The sequence below is a fragment of the Lampetra fluviatilis genome, chromosome 18, assembly GCF_964198595.1.
Source record: "Lampetra fluviatilis chromosome 18, kcLamFluv1.1, whole genome shotgun sequence".
NCBI lineage: Eukaryota > Metazoa > Chordata > Hyperoartia > Petromyzontiformes > Petromyzontidae > Lampetra > Lampetra fluviatilis.
This window is the reverse complement of record NC_136292.1, coordinates 3,028,666-3,054,016: the sequence shown is the minus strand read 5'-3', so window position 1 is coordinate 3,054,016 and position 25,351 is coordinate 3,028,666. Positions and strand designations below refer to the sequence as shown.

At 39.0% G+C, this 25,351-nt stretch overlaps 2 protein-coding genes across 3 annotated transcripts; both read right to left on the bottom strand.

The window, feature by feature from the left end:
- Positions 1 to 4,402: 4,402 nt before the first annotated feature.
- ACP7 (acid phosphatase 7, tartrate resistant (putative)) lies at positions 4,403 to 20,390 on the bottom strand. 2 transcript variants are annotated; one of them, XM_078864349.1, is made up of 14 exons: positions 20,326 to 20,390; positions 17,681 to 17,849; positions 17,115 to 17,315; positions 16,721 to 16,903; positions 15,570 to 15,595; positions 15,339 to 15,436; positions 14,090 to 14,152; positions 12,851 to 12,965; positions 11,137 to 11,250; positions 10,918 to 10,984; positions 8,821 to 8,888; positions 8,033 to 8,104; positions 6,909 to 7,046; positions 4,403 to 4,775 (listed from the first exon to the last, which is right to left on the bottom strand). In XM_078864349.1, exons 2-14 carry the CDS (start codon positions 17,790 to 17,792, stop codon positions 4,710 to 4,712), a joined length of 1,323 nt encoding a protein of 440 aa, XP_078720475.1. In that variant the 5' UTR covers positions 17,793 to 17,849; positions 20,326 to 20,390; the 3' UTR covers positions 4,403 to 4,709. The 2 variants fall into 2 exon arrangements, with proteins under 2 accessions (XP_078720475.1, XP_078720476.1); XM_078864350.1 differs by lacking the exon at positions 20,326 to 20,390 and adding an exon at positions 18,059 to 18,344.
- Positions 20,391 to 21,303: 913 nt separating this feature from the next.
- On the bottom strand, positions 21,304 to 24,159 carry LOC144937006 (cytochrome c oxidase subunit 7A1, mitochondrial-like). Its single transcript, XM_078864244.1, has 4 exons — positions 24,042 to 24,159; positions 22,799 to 22,885; positions 22,436 to 22,517; positions 21,304 to 21,586 (listed from the first exon to the last, which is right to left on the bottom strand). Exons 1-4 carry the CDS (start codon positions 24,054 to 24,056, stop codon positions 21,531 to 21,533), a joined length of 240 nt encoding a protein of 79 aa, XP_078720370.1. The 5' UTR covers positions 24,057 to 24,159; the 3' UTR covers positions 21,304 to 21,530.
- Positions 24,160 to 25,351: the final 1,192 nt, after the last annotated feature.

Sequence of the window (25,351 nt, the reverse complement as noted above, 5' to 3'; positions counted from 1 at the left end):
GCGATAGACAGTGCCTCTGTTCGGAATTTAAATACAAACTCTAAATGGATTATGCTGTATGGCACATGAGCTGTTTAAAAAAAAAACGAATTCTTTCTTTATTGAAAATACTTCATAAACAGAATAATGATGGAAACATGGAAAAAAGACGCCAATAGCAGAAAAACCTTAAAAGCTCCGTTATTCAAGTGACTACCACAGGAAAGCAAATTGTTTCATGTTTGCATGCATTGTGTTGTGATTTACAATGTCACAATCAAATATGCTTCCACTGGGGGCCAATGCATTTCAAACTGCGCCGTTTTCATGGCAACAGCCTGCAGCGTGGGGCAAAGATGCTCTTACTTGCAACGTCGGTGTGACCATGTGCCTCCGTGCATGCACGTTTATCCATGCCCCATATTCGTCTTCACAATGGGAAATCACCAAACCCATCACCTTCCGGCAGGACAGAGTGACCAAGCATCTAAGGATCCAAAAATGACTTCAATCGAAACAGTAATAATATTACAATGCCCTTTGCCCATGAAAGCCTCACTGAGTCTCAGCACGCTTTTCCTGCAGTGTCCTGTATTTGTAAGATAGGCTCAATCTATTCATGAGTGTCCAGCATGTGCTCCTTTGGGCTAAAGTCTTTATGGTCCAGAGGGTGTTCCAGTCAGTGCAAGAGAGTGATGTCACCTAAAACAGGAGCAAAGGCGGAAGTGAATAATCAAAAGAAAAAAAAGTCGTTGGGAGGAAATTGAATTAAATAGAAAAAACTCATTCGGCATACGAAGGGGGTAAGGCTCAAAGCTAGGCACAGATGGATTCAAGAAACAACTTCTGTGCTGTTATTGCTTGGCCATCTCTAAGGCCAAGCCTACTAAACTTGGATTACCGAGGCAAACTCCTATCCAAATAGTACCTGGATTCATCTTTGCTCATCTTCATACTGTAGATATGACAAATATGGGTATAATCATGGTGAATGATTGTAGGCATATAAAAAGAGATGCTTATACAAATACTAAACGATATCCTATTTTACAAATGTATTTAACGAAATATACTTTCCTCTTTAATCGCTTTGTTAAACCAACAAGAACCCACTCAAATGAATGAACTATTTTAAAACCAATTTAAGAATTCCTGGGTGCACTAACTATGAATACGATTGTGTTGGGGGTAATTAAAATTGTAAAATTTGGCACAAATGCTTAAAAATGTTACAAGCCACGGGGCAATTGTGGCCATTCAACGGAGGAGGAATAACAACACTACACAATCTCTCTCCTGTATCCCTCTCGTGGATAGAAGACCTCAACGTTGGCATTTACCTCCTGAACATATTGCCACCCGCAAGAATAGAACTGTCCATTTTATGGCAAATGGCAAGACATTGGGAATTCCCTAGACAAACCACCAGGTGGTCACAGGAATAAACTCTATACAAACTGCCCCCAGTGGCAAGTGTGCTGACCACGAGGCTCAGAAATCGCCTTCGAAATGTTCTAACCCAAAATGTTTTGTTGTGCCGAGGATAATTACATGCCTTTTATGACACTCACAATGGCCCAGTTTATATATATACACACACACACACACGTGTGTGTGTGTGTGTGTACACCCGCACAGACCAATTTTAATAAGTGGTGTCTTTTAGAGCGTGCTCATAAAAACAACCCATGAACTTATATCCAGCTGTCAACACCCACAAAAGCACTCACACCTGCTAAAACGAGACGTTTTCCAACCGATGCCACTGCCCCTATAGTACAGGGTGATTCATTTATAAAGAAAAAATCCCACTAAAACATTGGAGAGAAACTAGAGAGAATCCAACATTTATTTCAAAGCCTCTCTACATTTCTCCCACCAATCTCATTACACCAACACTCTCCTCTGTAAGATACGGAGCCATGACTTTAACGACACTATATTCAATAGCCGGTTAAGAATAGAGCAAGAGGGTCATTAGAGAGCAGTGGTGGATCTATAAATGTATTCAGTTAAAATGAAATACTAATTTTAATTAAATGCAGTTTTTTTGTCCATTAAAATGTTGGCGATATTTTGAAATGGCGTTTTAAATCAGGAAACCTTGTTCCAAAACCCAATTATCACATCTTGTTGAACATGCTGAAAAAAACACAGACAAATCTGGTGGAGAAAAACAGAAGCAAACAGGCAACAGCAATTTCCATGGAAATAGCACCGAGTCTCTGGAATGTAAGACAAATGCTTAGTCTAAATCTGAAGTGTCTCGCTCCGCAGGAGCCATTAAATGTCCCTCCAAACAAACAAACACCAAGGGACACTAAAAGGACTACCTGGTGCAGTGGTAGATCGGGATGTTAAAACATCACAGGGAGTTAGAAATAGCTGTTTTCCCCATTCTCTTGTCACTTTTTGATGCATTGGTGGGTTAGAAATTAATTATTATGTAGGCATTATCAAACAAAAATACATCTGAATATTTATATGGGTATAAAAAAAATGTATGCCCTGGAATTAGTTGCAAGACTAAAGCCATGATTTGATAGTCGTGTGCTCAATTAGCAACTAAACTACTATTTTTATTTTACCAGGTTTATATATTGCTCTTTTTTCAGAAGCAACCCAGCCACGAAGTCGTTTATCATGTGGAAATGTATCGCAGCCAAATACTCTAAACGCATGTTTCGAAATGTGGGGGGGGGGGGGGTAAAACCAGAGGACCCGAAGAAAAATCCACGCGACCACGGGGAGAACATGCAAACTCCAAACATACAGACGTCAGGGTCAGGATTGAACCCACAACCATTCTGTATACCAGGCGAGGTAGCTAACATCTCGCCACCGTGGCGCCCGAGTCAGCATTTGCCGAACATTTACTGTGGCTATTTACCCATGTGAGAATCTTGAGAGGTTTTATGCCAAAATATCTTAAGACAATGTTTAGGTTTTGTTTGTAATGGTGACAATGATGATATACAACTTTGAACCAGGGTATAGCTTTTGAGATACACTCTCATTAAATATTTACAATTAAATGAACGATGGGTAATAGTTCATGACTCCAAAAAAAATAAATCCACCATGGTTACAAAATGCAATTAAAACGCCTCAGATGTGGAAATGTTACTTTTGATCGTATTTGAAAAACGATGCGATTCTTGTATTTTTGAAGATTCGACGGTGGTGACTTCCAACTTGCATTGCGTAACGAGATCCAATGGAAATTATAAATTTAATTCGGATTACCATTTCAAAATTAACACTATACCAGTAGTTTGATGAGTTGTAATCACACACACAATGACAAATTAATGCATAGACTAAGTAACCTTTTGGATTCTTAGAGTAGAATGTTTATACCCAAGGGTCAAAAAACAGCACCGTCAATGCCAGTCGTGGTGAACCACCTACTTTCATTACATTAACATCTCGCAAAATATAACTGGAAATTAAGTGCGAGCTTGACTTCCTATTTATATACCACACATTTCGTCCACGCACACTTAGCTCATAACATGCGTGTAACTTTGCAAGGTCAAATCACAAAACTGCCACAATGGAAACAATTACTGAAGCTCCTGTTGTACCGTGTCCTTGGGAGCAACACAAGTGGTGCAATTTAATGTGCCGCCGTGTGAACAAAATAGTTTTCATATTAAACCTCTAACGCAGTAATGCATTGCTTTTTGAAGTGATGTATCACACAACAAATATATCGTTCCCAATGTATTCTATCGTTATATATTTGTGGCAATGGTTGGACATTTTGTGCTGTTCTGTGCTCAAGGCACATACATAGAAGGAATATTCTCGAATATAACTAGATGTTGATATGACATTTAGTTGCATTGGGTAAATAACACTTATATCAAGATGAAAATGCAGCCTTATCATATTTGAAACATTCACATGTTGTGGGGCAAAAGTTGAGCTTTGCTTTTCATTTTCACACCATCTGCTTATCAATATCCTTGAGAAAATTGCAGGGATGTGAAGTGTTCTCCAATGGATGTTTAGTGTGTCGTTTGCACCTGTTACTAGTTACGAGTGAGTACGCACTTATTACGGTAAGTCCAGGGACGATCCAGATAAAACGTTTGCAAAGACTTTTACAGACCAAGAAGACCATTTATATAATAAATTAATATAAATCAAGGACCACAAAAAGTATGAATTTGGAGCAACCAAAAGAAACTTCATAAATCTTAAATGATAACCCAGGAAATATAACAAAATTATATTATGGTAGTAAGTAGAGATGTGATTTCCGTATCTTTAACACTGTTGGACATTGCATAACGTATCCTCGTGTTATGAAAATGTTCTACATTATAATATATTCTTTAGAGTTTTCTCCATCATTTAGATAAACGTTTAGGTAACACACCAATAGACACATTTAGAAAAGACACAATGGTCAGTCTGCTGTGAATTTATTTTATTAATACATTTGCAAAATTGTAAGCAGTAAAATGTACACATCCATGCAGCAGTGCATTGACAGATATCTGTGCATATATATTGCTTGTGAAAATGTACACGTAAAACATTACTTCAGCAACATTAAACATGCTGTAAAGTGATAATTTGCATTTCTTTATAAAGTGCATACTTGCATAAAAATTGCATTATTAAAAATTAATCACACTTTTTAAAAATAACAATTACTAAGTAGCATATCAATCAATTGTGATGGTGCATCTTGGTTGTTTTTTTTCATCTCTGCAAGTTCAAACCCATGCTGCAACGCCGTGATTTTCTTTGATGAGCCACATACTGTCAATCACCTTGCCACTCTATAAACAAGAACAATAGCGAACAATTAAAAGCCTCTTTGCCATCATCATGGAAAATATCATTCTAATGGAATCACGTGGCCAGACCGTGCAGCACAGAAGCTAAATGAAAATCATTGCACTGCAATCAATAATATAATTGCCTCTCCACGAGTTATTTAAAAATGCTTCTGATACTATGTGCATCAAGTATGTGACTCAAAACACACATAAACAGTTGAACTTTTAAATATTACATGTCTCAATCATTTAGTGTCACTGCAGAGAATGTAACATAAATAAGCAGATATATTTCCTTCTTCATGGGACCTCCTTTGCCATTATCAAGACATAAGCATAGGTTTAACCCTTTCTGGCAATAACACAGGTGTTAAAATGTTAAAACACCAAACTGAAACCTTTTTCAAGGAATCATGTCTGCATCAACCACATACACTTGTGGTGAACATGTAAAAAAAACACCGTGCTCTGATATTATATGATGCATTCTCTTTGAAACGGATTGGTCAACACCAGAGACAGCTTTCTTTTGAGCCTCGTCTCAAACAGTGTTAGACCAGAAGACGCTAAAAGGCGAACACAGCACAAAGACAATGCCACGATCAGAACATTGAGAGCCCGGGGTGAGCAGCTACATCATGGGAACCCCCCTGCCATTATCAAAATATAAGAATAAGTTTTTTTGTTTTCATGTTCACCGCAAGTATATGTGGTTAATGCAGACAGGATTACTTGCAAAAGGTTTCAGTTTTGTGTTTTAACATCTTAACACAACTGTGTCATTGCCAGAAAGGGTAAAACCCATTCTTATATAATTCCCTCTCCCCACATGTGTCTCTCTGCATAAGAACGAACTTATGTTTCCACATCCAATTGGCTGCACTGCCTTCTGGGAGTGCATATCTCAACGGGAAGACCTTTTTTCTGAAAATAAGATTTAAAAAACTTAAGATTTGCTTCATGTCGACAGACAAATATGGGAAGAAGGCATTATGCCATCTTATTTATTTTGTTACTGACAATCTCCATAACAATGCTTAATTATTATTATTATTTCTAATATAGTTTTGACTTAACTCGGATCCATTCCTAACAGAAAGGATCATGGCCTTTAAACACCGGGCAGTTCATCAGCATTGGTTGTATGTTTTATGTTGAAGTTCTTTTGCACCGTACGTAGCCAACTGTGCTAATCGGAGGTGCAGTTTAAGCAAGCCTGGCTGCTGATGGAGACATTCAATGCTGAAAATAGTCCAGTTTGTTCGTATTAAATCAATGCTAATGAAATATGTAAACCATATTTTTCCTTTAATGTTGGAGCTAAATATGGGAGAGAGGCATGTTGTCTCCAATTGTTTATTTAAATTATACGATCGTTTGGAAATGTGTTAACTGTAGCTGTTAAGCCTTTGTCAATCGACTGCAGGATGAAGGCTTCCAAATACCATGTCGATCATGGAGGGTATTTCACCATACTTTACCACACTGGGAAATGAAGGTTAGTGAGGAGGGAGCCCAATGCTGGTACAGATATTAATCGCAAATGATCTTGGCCATGCATGAGAATCAAATTAAGTTTGGAGGGTTCATAGTACACAGAATTAGAACAATTCCCTCCACTTTGGATTTGTTAGTCATTGATACATTTACAAAGAGTGAAATATGCCATGAAGAAGTGCATATTTCATGTCATCTGCCCAGTTCTTTGTGAATACATAACATCACCATAGCTTCCTCATGAAAGGATTGATTAAAGACTGTTCCAATGCATGAAAATGGTCAATAATGTCAGATGGGCAATTTATACATTTCAGCGTTTGTTAAAAACACTTTTCGTTATGCAGCACCCTGCACACATTTTGTAAAGGTCAATTATTAGTACTGTTCATCCGATCTATAATTACAATGTGCAAAACAATCAAAGCTGGCAGATTGCAAAAGATGCACAAATGTTGTTGCACTGCTTATCTCGTACTTTGACAAAAGCTTTTAGGATAATTACAGTCCTTTGAACAAAAAAAAACTAATATTGCCCCCTCTATCAGGCCATGCTTTCACGCTCCAAACTATTAATCTTTTCAACTAAATAATGATTTCTGTTACTGCATTTCATGCTGAACGTGAGATTCCTACCTGGTCATCGGACACCTGCTCCAGGTATACATGGCTGCCATTCTGGATCTTCAAACGTGTGTATCCGTAATCAGAGCTCCTGAAAGCACTCCAGTCTCTAGCATGAGGAACGAACGGATCAACCCTCTCTCTGCATCCCTGTTGAGTGCACACAAATCAACAGAAGTCAAGGCATCCTTTTACCCGTTTATAGCGATGGTTACAATTAAAGCATCTCGTGGTATAATTACACACTATCCAATTTGTACAGATTGAAATTAACACCAACCCTTTGTTATGTACCCTTGAGAAACATTTTCCCTATCATTTCATCCCATGCTTCTGTTACCAGTACATTGCTGATGATTAGCAATTTGATGTAAAGGATAACAAGTGGTGATGAATGATATAATCTATACAATGCCTATGGTGCAATTACCTGGAATGCACCCAATCTCATCAGAGTTAGACAGCTAAGCAAGATTTATCCTGGATAGTACAGTCCTTGGATGGGTAACCGCCATGTAAGCCGTGTTGTTGTATGATCCTTATGGCGGTACCCCGATGTACCAAGTAATACAAAATGGCCGAGGCAATTAAATATTTATTTCTGGGACACTTTGTTTACAGGGGTGTACTTTACTCCGTGACTGGGTTACCAATCAATCCGAAATCAGTGCTACTCCGCGATGTCGAAACGCAGCAAGGATGATTGCGCTGAAACCCTGAACGCTCGTATGCACCAGAGTGCATCGTGTACAGCTCGTCGAGATGAGTCGATTGCCGCATCGCCGACCATCAACAGACTAAAAATTAATGCATCACAGGCATTACGCGAGAGCCGGGGTACTATGGTACCCCAGGGTACCGCTATAAGGTTCATGTCAGTGAGCTTTAACAATGTGGTAGTAAGCAGATGGCAGTGCAGCAAAATCCATTGTTGGATTGTACTTCTATTCCCCCACATTGATGCTTCTATTCCCCTTCACTAATCCAAATTTACCCGCCTATTAAAGTGAATGTCAAAATTACCCTCGTGACCTGGATTTATAAAAGCGCTGTAACACCTGCAGGTGCAATAATAAACAATGTAACTCTTTAAAGGCAGTATTAAAAAAAGAGAAAATCGCTGAAGAGCTACATACCGCAGAGCCTGTGATGATATGTACAGGCCCTTTGGGGTTCACATACGGAAAATCTCTGCTGCCGTTGAGAACCTTGGCAAACAATTAAGAAATGTGTAATTAAACATTGGCACATTTTTATTTCCAATTTTGCACTTTGTTAATAATTCCCCCGAGTTGCAAACAGCTCGGTAATCAAATTTTTCAACATACCTTATGCACATTACACGCATTTTTTTTTTTGAAAAATAGCAAAGCTTAATTGAAGGGGGCGGGGGGTTTCCTCTCCAGGACACTGACCATTTGCATAATGACAAAAAAAACATCAGTTACAGGGTTCAATGAAGGTGTCCTAATTAAAGTCATTCATTAAACACAGTTGCACTCCAAGGGCTTTCATGTGCCGGGTTAATAGGCAACTTGAGATGCAATCACTGGATATCACCCACGTTACAATCATCAGGTGAGACAGACCCCATAAGTCTTCACAGGATGGTTTTCACCAGCTGCCTGGTAATGTTACTGTCAATCACGAAAAAGCAGTTTCTGCTCCAAGCTCTCGAAATGTATTAACAAAGTAAAATACATTCGTACATAGCTGTCCTAGTCAATATCAGTCAACAAAGTTTAAGCAGAGCTCCGTGGAATGACAATTTTGGTGAAAATTATTTTTATTGTAATATTCAAAGGATTTAGACGTTTACAGTAATAACGTGTGTGGAATCTCACCGCCGGGGGATTGATGCTGGTTTTATATTAACAATTTAAATAAACTCCAATATAGAAACAAAAGAGTTTTTTTCTCTTACCTTGTAGTCATAGATTGGCCACAGCCTCTCGTAAGAATGCTCATGAGCCCAAAACTCAATATCAACACCTTCATGTGCAGACAATATAAGCAACAAGTAAACAGCAGCATTAGTCAACAGCTACCCTTCCAAAACAGACCATCTAGAAATACTCTTTGGTTCTTTCGGTAAAGTCACGTAGGTATAAAATAAAATAAATCACAATACCTACGTGACTTTACCGAAAGGACCAAAGAATATGGATTCCTGCAGTCACGAAAGCTTCAAATCAACATCTAGAAATATATACCATTTGTGTCAAAAAATTACTCAAACAGTAAGGCTGCATCTCCAGCTAAAAAAAAATCATGAATATAACTATTTGAATTAACATTCATCAGGCAGTGAAATATTAACCAAAGTGACCAAGACATAACTAGATTTCTTGGGACTCATTTAAAAAAAAATCCAATTATTAATACGCTGCCTATGACCAAATCACCCAGAATGTACTCGATCTTGCCAGATCTCAGAAGCAAAGCAAGGTCGAGCATGGTTAGTCTCCACGGATGATCATTGCGCACAAGCAGGTTGACATCGGGCTGCAGGGCTACGTGGTGAGCAGCAGAGGGCAGTGCAGCATAACGAATTGTACTGTACAGGAATACCTCTTATGGCGCTGCCTCTTATAACGCCGTTTCCTTACAACGCTCTTTGTCCTGGAGGAAAATTCCTGTCTGGATTAGCCCTTATATGAAAGAAAGCAGGCATGGCATTGCCCGTAAAGGCGTGTCTTTGCCAATACAGTGATACCTCGGTTCACGAACGCTTCTGTTCACGAACAACTCGGTTCACGAACAGAAAAGTTCATAAAAATATGCTCCGGTTCACGAACTCCGCTTCGGTTCACGAACAAAAGCCGCGGCCATTTTAATGCTATTTCCAGGCTGTCACATGGTCGTGACTTCCTGTAGGAAGATCGTGGAGAGAAGAAGAGACGCAGAAAGAAGTACTGTGAGTACTGTGAAGACACTTTCAGTGACTTTTTGCTTTTTGGTGTGCTTTTTAGCATATACAGTACTGTACTACTGTACTGTACAATACTGTACTTACTGTATTGTACAGTTCACCCGTTTGAGTGCTTACTGAAGTCATCTCAAGCAAGGTTAGTGTTCTCTCTTTATACATTACTATATTGTACAGTACTAATGTGTATTGTAATTTGTTTCATATTTTTGTGCTTCAAAAACCAAAAAAAAGGTCAGAACGGATTAACCGGATTTACATTGAACCCTATGGGAAAATGTGCCTCGGTTCACGACCAATTCGGTTCGCGACCAGAGTCAGTTCACGAATTCAGTTCGTGAACCGAGGTATCACTGTATATGGTCTTGTGGAACCTAAATCGAGATGTCTATTTTATCGATTCTGCTCAAAATCGAACCAACAACGAAGTTAGAGTATCGATTCGTCGAGGGTTAATCACTGCATCGATTCAATGGCAAGCGATCCATGGATCGAGTAATCTCATTGGTTAGTATCGCTTCCTGCAGAATGTGTGTTTACGGCAGACGATAATTAATCTTACGGCAAGCCCCGACCAAATGCCCTGTGGTGAGTACGAAACTTTGTATTTTTTGTCATCATTAATAGTAATGTTATTTATAAATACTTTAATACATTTAGAATGTGTACAGTATCATTATTAAGGCTATTACCGATAGTCCAATCAAGCCCTCACATATCAATCATAGGTAAAAACATTACACTGTCAGTAATGCTTCTCCATTGGAATAATGTTATAATGACTTCCTATAGTGCTGTTTCGTAGAGTGCTCCGTTTATCAAGAACGCATCCTGAGCGCTATAAGAGGTATGCCTGTATTTAAAACATGCACATTTATGCTCCCTACCTTCACCACCCCACACTGAACCACGTGGTGAAATAGGGTCCTACATCGCCCATGGTGTTGGGGAGGCCCTCATACAACAGTGGATGGAAACAAGGGCTGTACCATGTATCATAATGAATTACAAATTGTATTTCGAAGTTACATCCCTAAATGAAACAAACACTTATATTGCAAGTCAGTCATTCATTACGTGTTTTTGTCTTACCATATATGAAGAAAAGTTTCTCCAAGCCAGGCATCACTCCTGAGCTGGAGTTGAATCCCGTCCGGACCTATGAATTTAATACCAGACCATATTATTGTGTTTTATTGATGTCTATCTTTAAACAAGAAAATATATTAATATTTCACACGAAAGTTGGATAATATTATTTTTAAAAAAAATTTACAACAGATTTTTCAAAATATTCTATTCAATTCTCACCCGGCTGTTGAATGTCTTGCAGTCATCGGTATCATTGTTGGAGCAGTACATGGGCCGATGTCCAATTGTGATGATCCAAGGAGTCTGTTTTTTGTTCTCTGGCAAGCTGGCCTCCTGGTTATTAAAACACATTAAAGATTATTCAAGACACAAAGCTATATGTGTGTATAATTGCTACATTTCTATCTGGTGAGAGATTCACTGAAATATACAACCTATGCATCAATAAACTTTTGTTTTAATCAGAAGACTGTTATAGAGTGGCTGGAGGCCTCCCCATGGCAATGCCATTTAATATGTATTTAATTTTTTTTATTGGGTACAATTGTGAACAACAGACATAGCAGATATTAGTACATCGGTATGATAATTGGTTCACTGCAGCTCAAAGTCTCAGTCCTACAAGGCATGTGATGCAGTTAGGAGATGTCCATGTGCTCGGCATTTGAAGGCCCCAAGACCAAAATCGTTGAATTAGCCGACAATGTGTTTAGCGCGGCAGTTCCTTATCTGGACAGCAGTGAAGGATGCTTCTGTCCAGGGAACATGTTCTGGCAACTGGGAGGGGTACAGGTGTGGCTTGGATCTGACTGTGTACATAGAAAACATTTCCTACATCCACCTTACTCACATGGTTGGTTGGACTCTAAAATGCCAATTTTTGTTCCTTATGATCAGTTACAAATAAATGCGAGTGTAATGGTAGGTGAATGGCTCTGTAATTCTTCGTATCAGTATTAAATCCATTTTAGAAAGCACGATTGACGCATCATTCCATTTAATTTGTGAAAACATTGAGTACACAGGTTCCATCATTTTGCTTCGTTGCTGGTCCTGATTCTTTAATGACTATATAATTGTTTTAATCACATACCACAGGAGAAAAACCACTTCCCACGTGAAGATGATGATGTTCTAGATGTCACACCTGCAAAAGGAACCATGGCTCTACACAGTATGAAAATAGGGGAAAGCTCCCAGGTCATATGGAATAAGCCACTCTTTTTATTTAGTTCTATAAAATGTGCACAATGTCTCCATAACCTATATCGTTTTTTTCCCAACAACCTATGGTTTTCTGTCACAAATCAACACAGCTTGGAATCAAGAGATAAACAGGAAAAGAGCAGCCAGTTCCAGATTTTTTGTTTGAAATGTGAAGCGTTAACCAAAGAAATGCGGATGAAAGAGCAGGTTTTCATCAATGCAATTAACATTGAGCATTTTGGCCACAGCAGGCAAGTGCACCATGGAAACCACTTGCTGAGGCACTCAACAATGCGGAATATTAAAGGTCATTGAATAAATGGTACTTTAATTTAATGAATGCTCTCTCGTTCATCGATCAGAGCTAGATATTGATTTAAAAGGAACGTGGCACAGTCAAAACATAAAACTACAATTGCATAATTGAACCTTTGATCCCTCAGTTAATATCCCACATCCTAACAAAACAATTTTGCAATGCTAAAATGTATTAGGGAGTGTTAATTGGTGCGTATCTTCGACATTATCATAACCAATTACATTAGCTTAATTAACATCACCGTAATGCAAGCTTCCCCTGAGTCACATCAACAAATCCAATCAATTCTACGACTGCGTAAGAAAACGCCACCGAATATGCATGGCAATAACCCAAGTCAAGGTGATCCTATTATGTCAAAAATGAAGCGATAATAAGGCATAATCAAGTTAACAGCTATGCAATTACCTCTAGATCCTTCTTGAGCCACTCATATTGCTTAAGCAGAAGGTCCAGGCCATAGTCTGTATAATAATACACCTCTGTGCTGATGGAGATGATGTGTGCAGGACCAATGTTCCAGCTGTCCAAAAGAATGGAGTAATACATTATTGCTGGTTTAAGACATGGCTGAATACGTATTGCTCAAAGTGTAAAGTACTTTTTCACAACCTTGTTAAAACATAAATGTGTTATTGAATCATGTTGTCAACACCTTACTCGAAATTATACGTTTCGGTAACTATGTCTCAAACTATGTTTTTCAAGATTAAACCCTGATGAAATGTACGAAAGAAGTGGTAGTGAACATGGCATAATTGTAGTGACAAAGTCATTAGTAATATAAGATGGTGAATTCTTTCATCATGTATCTTCTCATGCGCATTTGAAAACCAATGTGATGTCATGAACTATAGAAAATCAAGGAAATTATTGAACTTAACAAAGATGAAAGAAGGGTTAAAGTTACATGTTATGTAAAAGTCACTGAACAAAAAGAAAAGTGCTGGAGGGCTTTAACAGAAAATACAGGGTATGTATATCTGGGTAACTACCAAAGGTGGAATTGGTTCAGAATGGTGACATGAAGAGGTGAGCAATAAAGAGGATTGAGTGCTTAGAAAAAACATTGATCATAAAAAGCAATCTTTAAATGTACCCAAAGAAGATATCTTTAAATAAGTGAACGTGACTTTCTATGAAATACGCATCAGAAACCCAGAATTGCTATGTTCATCATGCCGCACGCCGATTGCTGTGGCAATGCACCTCACCACCCTCTCGCCATTCAATTACAAGTGGTATCTACATTATCATTAATGTGGCTGAAACGTGCAGAATTGCTTTCACAATTTTACAGAATTGCTCTTTTATTTTCAACTGTTTCATTTTTATACGAACAATTGTTGCCTATTACTTAAATGGTACAAAAAAAAATCACAAAAACCATTCCAATATATTTTACGTAAATAGAACGTAGACGAATTAGTGTCTGGGCTTACTGTTTGGGAGCAAATGGGAGGGGGATTGTTTGTATCTAGACTAAGGTCGAATTAATATTATGGAGAAATCAACCTTTGTTAACTGCAATCAATCTCAAGTCACTGAAATAGGTGTCCTGTCCAACAGATCATATGCCCTTGTGATGACTAGCACTTTCAGATTATTTTGCGACAGAGGGAAATGTCCATGACTGCAATTTCTCACCTGTACCAGAGGCCTTCTGTGTTTCCAGGCATGGAAAACCGATTTCTGTAATTTGAAAAATTGCTGTAAGGCAATAGGAAACAGTTTAAAAGTCAGAAATTTAATTAAACAAAAAAGTTGTTAACAATACAGGATCTTTAACATGAAAACACAGCCAAGTCTCCAGGTAAAATAATTACAAATGTATCATGTGATACATACGTATTATACAAATGTACCATTGTTATAAACATTGTTCACAGTTCTAACAATGACTTGAGTATGCCTAGTCATGTGAGGACATGATAAACGATTGGATTTAGATGTGATAGTAACATCCCATAAAATGGATTTTTTTTTATATGAACACTATGGATTTTTTATATGAACATGCGAATTAAAAAATAGCACTAAGTTCAAGCATTATTTAAGTCTGAACGGATCAAAACGGCAAGCTGCTGGTGTGAATGCTTTTCCGCCAGGTAAAATAAGTTCTTGAATTTTCAAGCATGAATTTAAAGCAGTCTACCATACAACCTTGCTATCACGTTCCCGTTTCTCAGTTATATCTGCACTTATCAATTCATGTAGGTCTCACATCCACATTGATATAATGTAACATTTTCCTGCAACAATCATCCCCATGTTTTTCACAAGTATTGTTAAGAATTCTGTAGTCAAACCATTTTTAATACTTTTCTACCTTTTTCTTATGTTGCGGAGTTTCAAAAACCATGATGCATGCTCTTCTGTGGCTCCGCATTAGTTAAGGTCATATTGACACATTGCTACTCTCAATGTATCTGTGCAGTGTGCCCACTGATCTTTGGCCAATACTCCATTTATCTCCATGCTGTGTCCCTGCTTCTCTCAATCAAAACATCTACAGTGTGAAGTCTCCACTTCTCTCGTTTCACACATCCCCACACTCCGCATGGCTTCACTTCTGTCCATATGGCCCAGCACTAAATAATGTGGCTGCTACGACGTGCTCGTTATAATGCATCATTAGTGACCATCGAGTCAAGTGGAATGGGAGATGTGTGGAGAGCCATCATAGGCGCGGAGTTATTGAAGCAGAGACAGAGATTTATGGAGAAAACCAGAGAGAGAAAGTATAGAGCTGGATGGATGGAGCATTGAGAGACAATACACATAAATGTATGGAGTGACAGAAGCTGAAAGTGCATGGCAGAGGTATGGACTCCGTGAGGAACATTGTGCATTAATAATGTTACATGCTGCAAAAGACCAGATTGGTTGACCTTACTATGCATTCTCGTGATTTCCAGGACATGTCATGTAGGGTACATAGGCCGCGATGGATTCAATCTGTCTCATGAATTCATCTCCAATCCTGGCATTGTCCTGAAATAAGATAAAAATGAATCCAGTCAACGGGACAATTATAGCTGTGGATGTTGAGATTTCCAAGACAAATAGACAAATACATGGGCAAAAAAGAAAGTTAAAGCATGGTCAATCATACATATCTCCCTACCTCATCCATATCGTAAGCAAAATCACCTAAAAAGTACAAAGAAAAAACAAAAAATAACAATTACATGTTTATAATTAAAAAAATACTTTCATAAAACAGGCAAAATAAAGAACGTCAATGTCGCAGTGTCTTGTAATTTTCACTACAGGTATCCCTTAGAAACGTTCGTTTTTATTAAATTTTGCATTTCAGCACTTGACAAATTAAGGACACTTTTCTATTAACGAAATCGAATTTCAGCGTGAACGAAATTTCACATGGCACCAGCCATGAGCTCAAACATTAAGGACCTGGGAGGCTTCGTCATCCACCCGCGACAGCATCACGGCATCCCTACAGTGCAACAATAATGGCTCCACATCACCTTTCCAATCATTCCAAAATGCAGATTTTTTTTGGTGAGTGCCCTGGAAAGGTTAATAATTTTAGTTTTAAATGTATTATTATTATTCAATCAATGTCATATTTGTTGTTTATTATTAGTAATTTTGCATTGTGAAAACTGACAAGAGTTAGCGTGACTTTCTGAAACACGTCCCTTATTTATAGTATTAAATTAGTGGAAAATACCATTCCGATTTACGACATTTAGTTTTACTCATCTTTTTTGGAGAATGCAATAATATGGACCTCTCTTCAGTATATGAATACAATACAGCAACATAAATTGTCACCTAACTTTATCATATATTTAGAAAGGTAACCAACATTACATTCAGATAAGCATTTTCCAGAATATACTGTGATTTGTTGAAGATTTTACTATTTGAAAAGTATTATATTTATGCACATTTTTATTGACAAAACATACTTTGTGTCTTACAGCAGAATATTCCAATTTAATTTGGATAAACTACAAGGATGATACTGTAAAGATATTCCACGTTGAAAATACTTTATTTACACAGAAATGACAGTATTATATTTAATTATTGTTAAGTAAGACAAAATGTTACAAAGACCATACATTGACTTCCCCCTTTATTTAAGCTGCCAATTTGAGCCCCAAAAAACCCATGCATATTAAAGTGTAAATAATTGAATAAGACACGTGAATAAATGAGTGGCTGCATGCATTAACAAAAATCATAACAAAGTAAATAAATAATTAACCACTATTTTTTTTTTTTTACAACTCAGTAACTCCTTACCGACGTGCAGTATGGCGTCATACATGCCCATCTGAGTCTCCTTCTGCAGGCGAGCTAGGGATTGTGGGTTCTCGTTACCCATGTCTCCAAAGACAGCAAGTTGGGGACTCCAGTCAGACCCCTCCCGCATGGCCGAAAAAAAGAACATATCACTCCAGCCATCTGTGCTCCCAGAGTGGTAGACTGTCACACACAAAACACAAACCATTGCTATCAGTATGTATGTTGAACTTCTTTCGCACCGTACGTAGCCAACCATGCTAATCGGAGGTGTGGGTGAAGGTAGATGCTGAGCAAAGGAATTCATATTGATCCGTGAGTCATACAGCATTAGAAAGGTAGGGGAAATGTACATTTTGAATATTTAACATGTTGGGTTCTGTGGTGAACAAACCATATTGTGCTCCAGGATCCAGCTCTTTGATGAGGACCCGGTGGATGTACATGAAACGCTTCTCAACTCCCCCATCTGTAAAGATAGTGCTGCTTCCAATGGCCTTCAGCCCAAAGAGCTTGGATCCAAAGCGCGAATACTCAACGATCGAGTCCGTTTTATTGGTCGTCACCCATGTCACGATGATGGAGCGTGGGTTCCCTGTGAAGAAAATAACAGCCTTATTTTTTATATATATACCTTAAGATGTGTAATATCATTTGACCTTAAATCGTGGCACGTGAAATATAGAATTAAATATTATTTACAACTATATGTAATATAAGACAGTTTACTCATTGTGTATATTCACTATGGTTTCATAATGGTGTTACACATAATTGTTGTCTACGTACGGTGCTAAAGAAGTTCAACATACATATTGTACTGTACTTATATTTTTGTTGCAAACTGACACCTGTAAATAATCTGGCCTTAAAAACCGTGTGACAATTGTGTCTGCTTTACCTCCAAGTGGTTCTATGGCTTGCAAGAACATTAACGGAGCCGTGTTTTCTGTCACGTACCGGTAGAAGACAAGTGCATTTGTTCTGGCTGGAATCCGATTGGATGGTCCCCTTTGCTGGTCACAGCCAGCATCATCAGCAGCGCACCGCACATCCACATTGTTCCATCCATTTTCTTTCTCTCACCAGTTCCTCGTTGTGCCAGAAACCGGCTTTAAATGTGGTAGATCTTAAGGAGAGATTGACATTTGGATAAAAACGAGGGGCACGTTAAGATGTAATAAACGTTAGTGTTGAGAGTGGCTTATACAAAACGATGATTGATGAAATGCAGAGTCTTCAATTGTTTAACAGCATCATGTTTGCAACTGGTATAAATAACTATCCAAACAAGTGACTTAACACTTGCATACAATGCATATTAACTCAACAATTCACCTCATCATGTGACGTGCCTTTCCACTGCCAATATCATATTTCACTTTCCCTTCTCAATTGTAAAGGGTAAATGATCCCAGAATTATAAATCAGATAAATTCCACTGTATAACCTAGATGGCAGGAAAGTGAGTTAAATAATTAGTCGGGAGGTAAAATCCTGATCAGGGTTACATGATCATCAAAATTCCCGCTTTTTATTTGATAAAAATGACTTATCACTTTGACAGGTCAAATAGTTGGTGTGTTAAAAGTACAAAGAGTCCTTCATTAAAAGAAAACATTGTCTTTCCATTGGAAATATCAAATTAAGATGTTCCTATCCAATTGTAAGGGGTCAATTATTTCTTCACAATTAAATGTCCTATTCTGTAATATAATTGTAATGCACTAGCATTACAAGGTCGGTATAACCTAAATGTCGGGAAAGTGAGTAAATGATTGCAAATTCGAGATGTGAAATGCCGGTAAGGGTTAAGTGATCAACGAAAATTACAACAGCACCACTTGACAGGTCGCATGGCTGGTGCAGTAAAGATACACGGGGTCCTATCATGAAAACATTGGACGTCTCGTGATCCTGTAGTAATCATCTCCGTCACATCACCGGGGTGGAGGGAATTGCAAACAGCGTCACTTGGTGCAGTCACAGCTGTTGGCCCATCGCCACAGGAACATGAAATGGTTCCGGAGAAATAAAAAGATTAGCAACAGAGATTGTTGTGTGCTCCGACTCAGAATGTGAAATATAAACGTCACTCGAACAGCACAGAAAAGCGGTATTTTGTGTGTATGAACAATTGGTTTCGAGCCATAGAAACGTGGAACTTCAATCAGGTGCTCTGGAGAGAAAAATAAGATTTTCTTGATACTAGTTTCTTCATTAACTTTTCACCTTACACCACTTGCTGTGTTTAAGAACACGACTGACTGACTCATCGTAATACAATAATGTGGTTATCTCTCCCGTCATATCCTCCACAAAATATATATAACACCATCCAGCTCGACAGACACACACTGGCAACTTACTACATACGTTAGAATTACAGATACTATAATTCGATACATTCAAGACAGAAACAACCTTATAAAATATAGTAGATCCGATCCTATACCGTGCCACTCGAGGTTCATTAGGGGAAGAAAACTGGTAGGTCAAGACCAAGGGCCCTGCCACAACGCTCTTGTGATGCCGATGCAACGAGACGTTCACTTCGGAGCTGATGGTGCAGTCAACAGAGGCGCGATATTCACGCGCTTTGGACGTCAACTCGCCACGTCTATTTTCCCTCCCCAATGAACCAAGCTTCAAAACTAGGGTGTCGGAAAAAGCCCGATACACACAATCTACACACGCAACTATAACGGGCTTGTGTGAGCTAGAGTCTAGCGGCTTTAAGATCAACAAAACTCAAATGTTTTCGAGTTGCCCTCCAACACACCGGTGTGCTGTTGTGCTAGTCATGAATTGGCATGTGATGCGTACGTGACAAACCTTACTAATTGGCTGTGTCGGGTGGTGGTGGGTTTAACGACACATTTATATTTACGAGATCTAACCCCAAAAACCTCTACGGATGAAAAAAACAAGCGAACAAAGAGAACAGATCATTAGACCTCCTTTGCCAGTACCAAAATATAATAGGGTGTTGCCCCTTTTCATGTCTGCATTAACACATTTATGCAGACATGAATCCTTATTAAAGAGAACAGAAACAACAAGGCCGAGGCTTTGCTATGAGAGCCACCGAGCGGCGACAAGACATCGCTTTACTTTTCAAGGGAGCGCATATCTGTCAACCTCGTATCAGTGCCTAGCTTATCACAAAACAATTCAGACATTATTGGTCACCCCGTGCCCTTATACATCTCAACGTTCATCTTTCAAAGTCCCATCACAAGGGAGAAACCCAAACAAATAAGACAATCACCACTACTGCACTCACCGCTACACCCGTCAACCCCTTATCAGTACCTACCTTATAACAGACCAATTCAGACATTATTTATCACCCCGTGCCCTAATAAATCTCAATGTTCAACCTACAAATTCCCATCACAAGGGAGAAACACAAATACGACCATGCGCCGTGTGGACTTCAAAACCCAACTTCCCCGTACAAGAATGCGGAGTAAACCCTATGGGTTGACAGGTATGAGAGCGAGTGAGAACTCTTGTTTTAGTTTCGTTTAAAAGTCCACTTCGTTACGCTTTAAGCGGCTAAATCCGTGTGGGTCCGAGCCGCGACGTTCCCTGAACGTTACCGCGGTGCCGACGAGGATGGAGCGACAACTCCCAACCCGGGAAGGCCACCGATCAGGAAGTCACGTGGACGTTTGTTTACGTACGGCAGCCCGTGCTGCCAAGACTGAACGCGTTTGTAAAATGCCGAGTACGGCAACATTGGTAAATTGACACATAAATAAGTAATATTTTTAAAATGCTTTTTTAAAAACACGCTTTAATGAAATGTACCGGTACGAGTAATGGCAGAACTCCACGACTCCAGAAAATGGCCCCGAAGCTTGCTATAACGTAAGGGACTGTGCTGATTTACAGCCAACGTGAGTTGAGTGTGGACAATTAGACCCAAGCCAAAACATAATATGTAAAAAAGATTGGTGAAAAATTATTTATTTATTTTAAATGATAGAATATGGTATTGTCATCAGTATGAGATACGTATACCAAGTTCGCAGTCGACACGCCATTCGGAAGTGGGTTAAAATTTAGTTACAATATTTGAGGATAGACAACAGACAGAGTTGAGGATACAACAGAGTGAGTTAAATAAAGGCGTGTAATAAAAAAAAGTGTGCATCGTCTGCGTTCTGGTGACACAATTGAGGTTGCTACATTTTAGTGATACAATTAGTAGTTTTTTTGTTATTTTCTTTGAACCTATCTCCATGACTTTACAGAAAGACCCAAAGAATAAAAATACAATTATTATTTTATCTGCCATAAAACATTTCACCCGATATTTACTGCAGGGAATGTGAAATATTATACTCAATTACATAGTTTATTATTAAGCCAATACATATCAATGCACTTATCGTCCTTTAAGTTCAAATGGGCTCATATCTGGTTATTAACTAAATGAATTTCGATTTGATGCAAAGTCGGGTATTTAATATTTAGAATACTGTACCTATAAACCGTGTTTTAAAACAAATAAATGTGAAGCATGCAGTGAAAGTATGTAATAAACACACAATAAAGCATCACATTATGGCTGAAATGTCTTTATTGCCTCAATTTCCAATAGTCGAATATAACAATATATTCATTAGGCATTTTTAAAAGCTCATAGTAACCTTAATACCAAGTGTTTTCAACACAACGAAAACAATAAATGTTCATAAGTGGCTACTACTGGTGCAAGAGGCACAGAGCGGTGACTGAGGTGCACATCTGTTGTCTGCTTGAGCAGTTGCAGAGTTGTGAGCAATTCACGCCGACACCTTCACTTGTGGTGAGGAAAGGCAGTCCATACGAGGCTTCCGACAACCCCCATTGAACCTGAAAACACACGGGCATCAGAATGTACACCAGTTTATCAATAGCTATGTTGGTCAGCACTGAAACGTGATAATCAGACATCAAGTAGAGTGTATTCTTTGGGTCTAACGGTAAAGTCACGTAGATAGGTACAAAAAAATATATATATAAAATAAACATCGCTTGTGTTGTGATCGAAACGTCGTAGTTTTTATTTATTTAATATCTATTATTTTTATTAGTTTGTACCTATCTACATGACTTTACCGAAAGACCCAAAGAATATGAATTCCTGCAGTCACGAAAGCTTTAAGTCAAGATATTAAGTAGAGTGGGTAAAACAATGTTCACTTCTTGGCAGAAGAGTGGAACTCCCCTTATATAGGGGATGGATGTGGCTATGGGGCCGATCCTATTATGCACGGTTTTTTCTGCGAAATCTACTCTGATCTGTGCGAAGACGTGCGGCTATGAAAGCAGATAACAAATATAACCAATTTCAGGTTATTCCTGTTATCAGCACTTGAGTGTGGACAACAGGATGAATAACGTAATTCTAAAATGATGCCTCCAGGTCAATTCCGGTCTGGCATGGGTAAAAGGACGAATGTGCCACAACTTCTGGTTGCTTTTCCTATCTGTGCAAAAGCATGGAAAAAAAAATGTTCAGATAACAATGTCTGCTGTCTGATTCAAGGACACCAGATAAGAGTGGGTTTTCACTGTTATACATTGGATGATGTAATTTGGTAAAATTTTGTCTCATGACTAAAATTTATGAGAAGTGAATATACATCTTTTTAGGTGCTACATTGCAACATATTGATGGTGACTGATTGTAACTCCAGTATTGGCAAATTATTTCCTTACCGAAGACGGTTATGCCCATGGTCAACATGTAGAGCAGACGGTCTCCACTTCCTCCCTTCAGGTGCACTGGGCGGTCATTCGCCTGTTGCAAATCCCAAGCACACAACCTCAAATACACAATGGAATATTTACAGGCCTAAACAGAAAGAACGGTTGTGCATGAACATAATGGCATGCCCAGATTAGCATTTAATTGGGGGAAACTACGGCACAAGCCTTAATTTTAATGGTGTGTTACTTGCAATTGATCCTAATGTGTTAGGCTGCTTCAAGAATAGTTGGTGGGTGGTGAGGAGAATTGAACATGTCATTTCATGCAGTTGTATCACACATTGCACTGTTCAGATTTCAGTGTATATGGACCTGATATAACTTTTGCTTCTCAAGAACTCGGTTGACATTGCTTCGAGTACTGGTGGAAAACACTCGTCTTCCACACTGCTTTAGTATCTGCAAAGAGAGTGAGCAAGTACACACGTATCATACCAAACTGTTAATCATCTAAATCATCAGCAGCAACAGCCATGGTCAATCAGCTGCTGGATGACCACCTTACCAAGCGGGTTTAGGTCACAAAGAAAGGGGCGTTTAGGTCACGAACCGTCAGATTATTTTAAACGAGCGAATCCAGCTGAACACCTACCACTGGATAAACATGACTGTGGTGGCAGGACAATAGGAGGAGGAAAAAGATGGTCCTGAGATCAATCCATACTTCCACATGAGCTCATTTCGTCACTCCATCTCAGCAGTGGATAATCCACCCGGACCGCTGATTGCGAATATATTTCATTGAAAACAGACTCACAACATTGTGGCCATAGTGGTTCAGCGTGAATTGTTTTGGGATTCAACTTTAACACGGGTTGTCCCAGAACCTACGTGGGTTAGATTGTGGTTGAAATCCAAGTACTGTACCCCTAACCCCCTTGGAAGGTTGTAAGTACTGACCAAGAATGTTTTTGGCCACGTGCTAATGTTCTAAAATTGGCCTCCGACATTCAAACAAGGTCGGCAAGGGCCACTAACACAAACGAAGCGAGATATATTCATGGCTGAAAGTTCAAAGTATTGTTACAACATTTGTATTATGTCGTGTGCGGAGTCAATCCACTGCTGGATGAGTTCCCCGAGCCGCACACCCCACCGAATATCTGACCATACTTCACCACGCTGGTAATCATTGTATGACTCTTATCTGGAACATCACCCTTAACGTGTATCACTGCGTAAATACAAAAGCCGTGGCCGTTAGTATGCGACACCAACATATTGCCCATGTTTAGTTATTTGTGTAGCTGGTCGACATTGTTTCGTGTGCTAATAATATCGCTGCGACACTGCAATCTTTACGAAAGTTAAAACCTAACGGGAAACGATGTGAAACCACGTAATCATTACCGCCAGCAATGTGCATTGCGTGCAACACAACGAATGACTTCGTACCAACAAAGATTTCGTGTACGACTACAAAACCACACCACCCAAACTAGAACAACATTAACTACAACAATTTCACCCTAAGCCCGTCATAAAACATATCGCGGTCAAACTTTTGTAAATCTGTGCCGAAGTGAATTTGCGAGGCACAAGCAAACATACATACCACGGCGCCCAACATGTTCCCAGGTGCTCCCGAAGCCACCAAACAAGTACAACCAATCTGTTTCAGCCGGTGGTATATTTTCTTTCACTTGGTCTCGCACAAGGTCAAGCAAATGCGCAACGTCGGGTGTAAGTGGGTGGAGCACACATGGCCAATCACCAAAGTTGTCCTCCACGTGAACATTAAGTTAGGTCACCACACGGGGGCATCAGTTGTTCACCTCCGATGTTTGCCAGTGGCGAGTATTCGTGTTCACAGATTTCAAAAGCACACCGGCCACACTGAGCTTGAGTTGATTTTGATTTGTTATGCGACGGATGGTCCCGTTCAGTCAGTCGCCCGGTTTTTCAAGGGAGGAGGGCACAGCAAGAGCTCAAACTATAGACGAAAAGTATCCACATCACTGGGTCCTAAAGGAATATAATATTGCATAATAAACGAATACATTGCACTGGAACCCTTATGTCAATCACCACCCTTATAAAAACTGCATAATATGCACATGTGCAGCCCTTTGCCAATTCACTGCTGGATGATGATAGATACAGATATTTTTATAAAATGTGGAGTTAAAGGGTAGAGTTGTGTTTATGTTTGTATTTGTAATGCTCCACAACAACGCATGAGTTTGTATACATTTTACTTTTTTGCATTGAGTAGAGTGGCATCGTTGAGATGGACTGATCTTGCCAATAACATTTGGTAACCTAGCAAAATTTGTTTAACATGATGTTGCTCTGCTTTATCAAACACTGGTGGATAATAATAGTTTGGAAAACCAAGAGGCAGATGGACTAAAACACATTTGCATTTATATGTGGAGACATCAAATTAAGGTCTGCTTATTATATGCTATGAAGAAAGTATTGACTAGGCAGGGAGAGGTGAAGCTTTTTTTGAAAATGTCTAGCATTTTTGGTTCGGTGCCAATGGGGGAATTGGTATATTGAATTGTGTTTTTCCTAACTATATTCCAATTTGGCTCGTGGCATCATGGACATTGTACTGTCGCATCCTAGCATGATAATACACTCTTGCAGTTGGCAGAATATGTTACAGAACTACTTCGAAAGTCTTTATCCTCACTTGGGGTACAGATTTAATATGCCCTGACCATCAACGTGTCACGCTGGAGAACATGATTTAATCATGGAATCTCGTGGTCTGACATCTGAGCCACCTGGCAATCTCATGAAAATAAAAATCAACTACGGTACGTATTTGTATTAGTGTAATTCCTGGTGCGCCGAATGGGACCATCAACTCGCTACACTCGAGAATCCGGTTTAATCACTCGTGGCTGGCTGGAT

What these genes read in the sequence shown, in the direction of transcription:
- LOC144937006 (XM_078864244.1), bottom strand. An exon ending in AGAAGCAAAAGTTATATCAG is followed by an intron (nt 22,518 to 22,798) that starts GTCCATATACAC and finishes GATTTGCAACAG; the next exon opens with GCGAATGACCGCCCAGTGCA. An exon ending in CATGGGCATAACCGTCTTCG is followed by an intron (nt 21,587 to 22,435) that starts GTAAGGAAATAA and finishes GTGTGTTTTCAG; the next exon opens with GTTCAATGGGGGTTGTCGGA.
- ACP7 (XM_078864349.1), bottom strand. Translation starts at nt 17,792, where the DNA reads ATGGATGGAACAATGTGGATGTGCGGTGCGCTGCTGATGATGCTGGCT. An exon ending in TTGCTTACGATATGGATGAG is followed by an intron (nt 15,437 to 15,569) that starts GTAGGGAGATAT and finishes ATCTTATTTCAG; the next exon opens with GACAATGCCAGGATTGGAGA. An exon ending in ATATCATCACAGGCTCTGCG is followed by an intron (nt 7,047 to 8,032) that starts GTATGTAGCTCT and finishes TGCACTCAACAG; the next exon opens with GGATGCAGAGAGAGGGTTGA.